General features: G+C 56.2%; 1 protein-coding gene across 1 annotated transcript; it reads right to left on the reverse strand.

The window, feature by feature from the left end:
• Positions 1 to 207: 207 nt before the first annotated feature.
• On the reverse strand, positions 208 to 654 carry LOC130489332 (angiogenin-like). Its single transcript, XM_056863029.1, has one exon. The coding sequence runs from the start codon at positions 652 to 654 to the stop codon at positions 208 to 210; it is 447 nt and encodes a 148-aa protein (XP_056719007.1).
• Between the last annotated feature and the right edge of the window lie 345 nt (positions 655 to 999).

Genomic DNA, 999 nt, shown 5'->3' on the forward strand with positions numbered 1-999 from the left:
GCCCCTTCCCTCCCAAGCGAGAAAGACGGCGAGCTCATGAGACAGATTGGGATAGCAAAACAAGACAAGGGGAAGGCTCACAAGGAATCCCAGTGAGGAAAAGCAGCCATATATATGAAGGAAGGTTCCCAAAAAACCCCGGGTGATATTGAGTGCCTCAAGGAGGCCGTGTCGTCGGCTTAAGCCTCACGTTTCCTCTCCCGGGATTCAGACAGCGGGCACGATCCGGCCCTCTTCATAGTGGACGGGCCATCCCCCTTCGCAGCCAATGATGATGTTCCTGGGCGAGGTGTTCTCTTTGTATTTGCAGGGCGGGCGGGGCGAGCCGCCCTTGAGGGTGCAGGTGGTGACCCTGAAGGGCTTCAGGCTGCGCCGCAGCTTCCCGCTGGCCACCCCCCCTTTGCCACAGACGGCCCGGATCTGCTTCGTGGAGCCGTGGATGAAGGTGTTCACTTGCTTGCACTGGGGCTTGGTCAGGCCGCGTTTGCTCATCAGGCTTTCACAGTACGGGCCCTTGGTGCTGCTCTTGGGATTGTCCCGGTGCTGGGTCAGGAACTTCTTGTAGCGGGGATTGTCAGCACAGGAGGACCCGGGCAGCCATTCAGCCACCAGCATCAGGAGCAGGAAACAACAGGCGCCTGCTAAAGGCCTCATCCTGCCCTCTGCTAACAAGAAAACACAAAGAGCATGATGTTAATACCTCTATGTTGTAGGGTTGCCAGGTCCCTCTTCGGCACCGGTGGGAGGTTTTGGGGGCAGAGCCTGAGAAGGGGAGGGACTTCAGTGCCATAGAGTCCAATTGCCAAAGAGACCCTGAATCTCTCGGGCTCAGCTGGGGACGGCAGAGCTCAAAAGGGAGTCGCTCTACGTGGCAGACACTTGGAGCCATCTCCAGTCGTGCCTCATGGCTAAATGTGTGACCAAATATAGCAGGCTAATTTTTAAGTTGATAATTTTGCATGGCCCGCGAATGATGTTATAAATATCCAAATGGCCCTT

The sequence above is a fragment of the Euleptes europaea genome, chromosome 18 (assembly GCF_029931775.1).
Source record: "Euleptes europaea isolate rEulEur1 chromosome 18, rEulEur1.hap1, whole genome shotgun sequence".
NCBI lineage: Eukaryota > Metazoa > Chordata > Lepidosauria > Squamata > Sphaerodactylidae > Euleptes > Euleptes europaea.

Excerpts from the sequence above, each read along its gene's own strand:
- LOC130489332 (XM_056863029.1), bottom strand. The coding sequence starts at position 654 with ATGAGGCCTTTAGCAGGCGCCTGTTGTTTCCTGCTCCTGATGCTGGTG.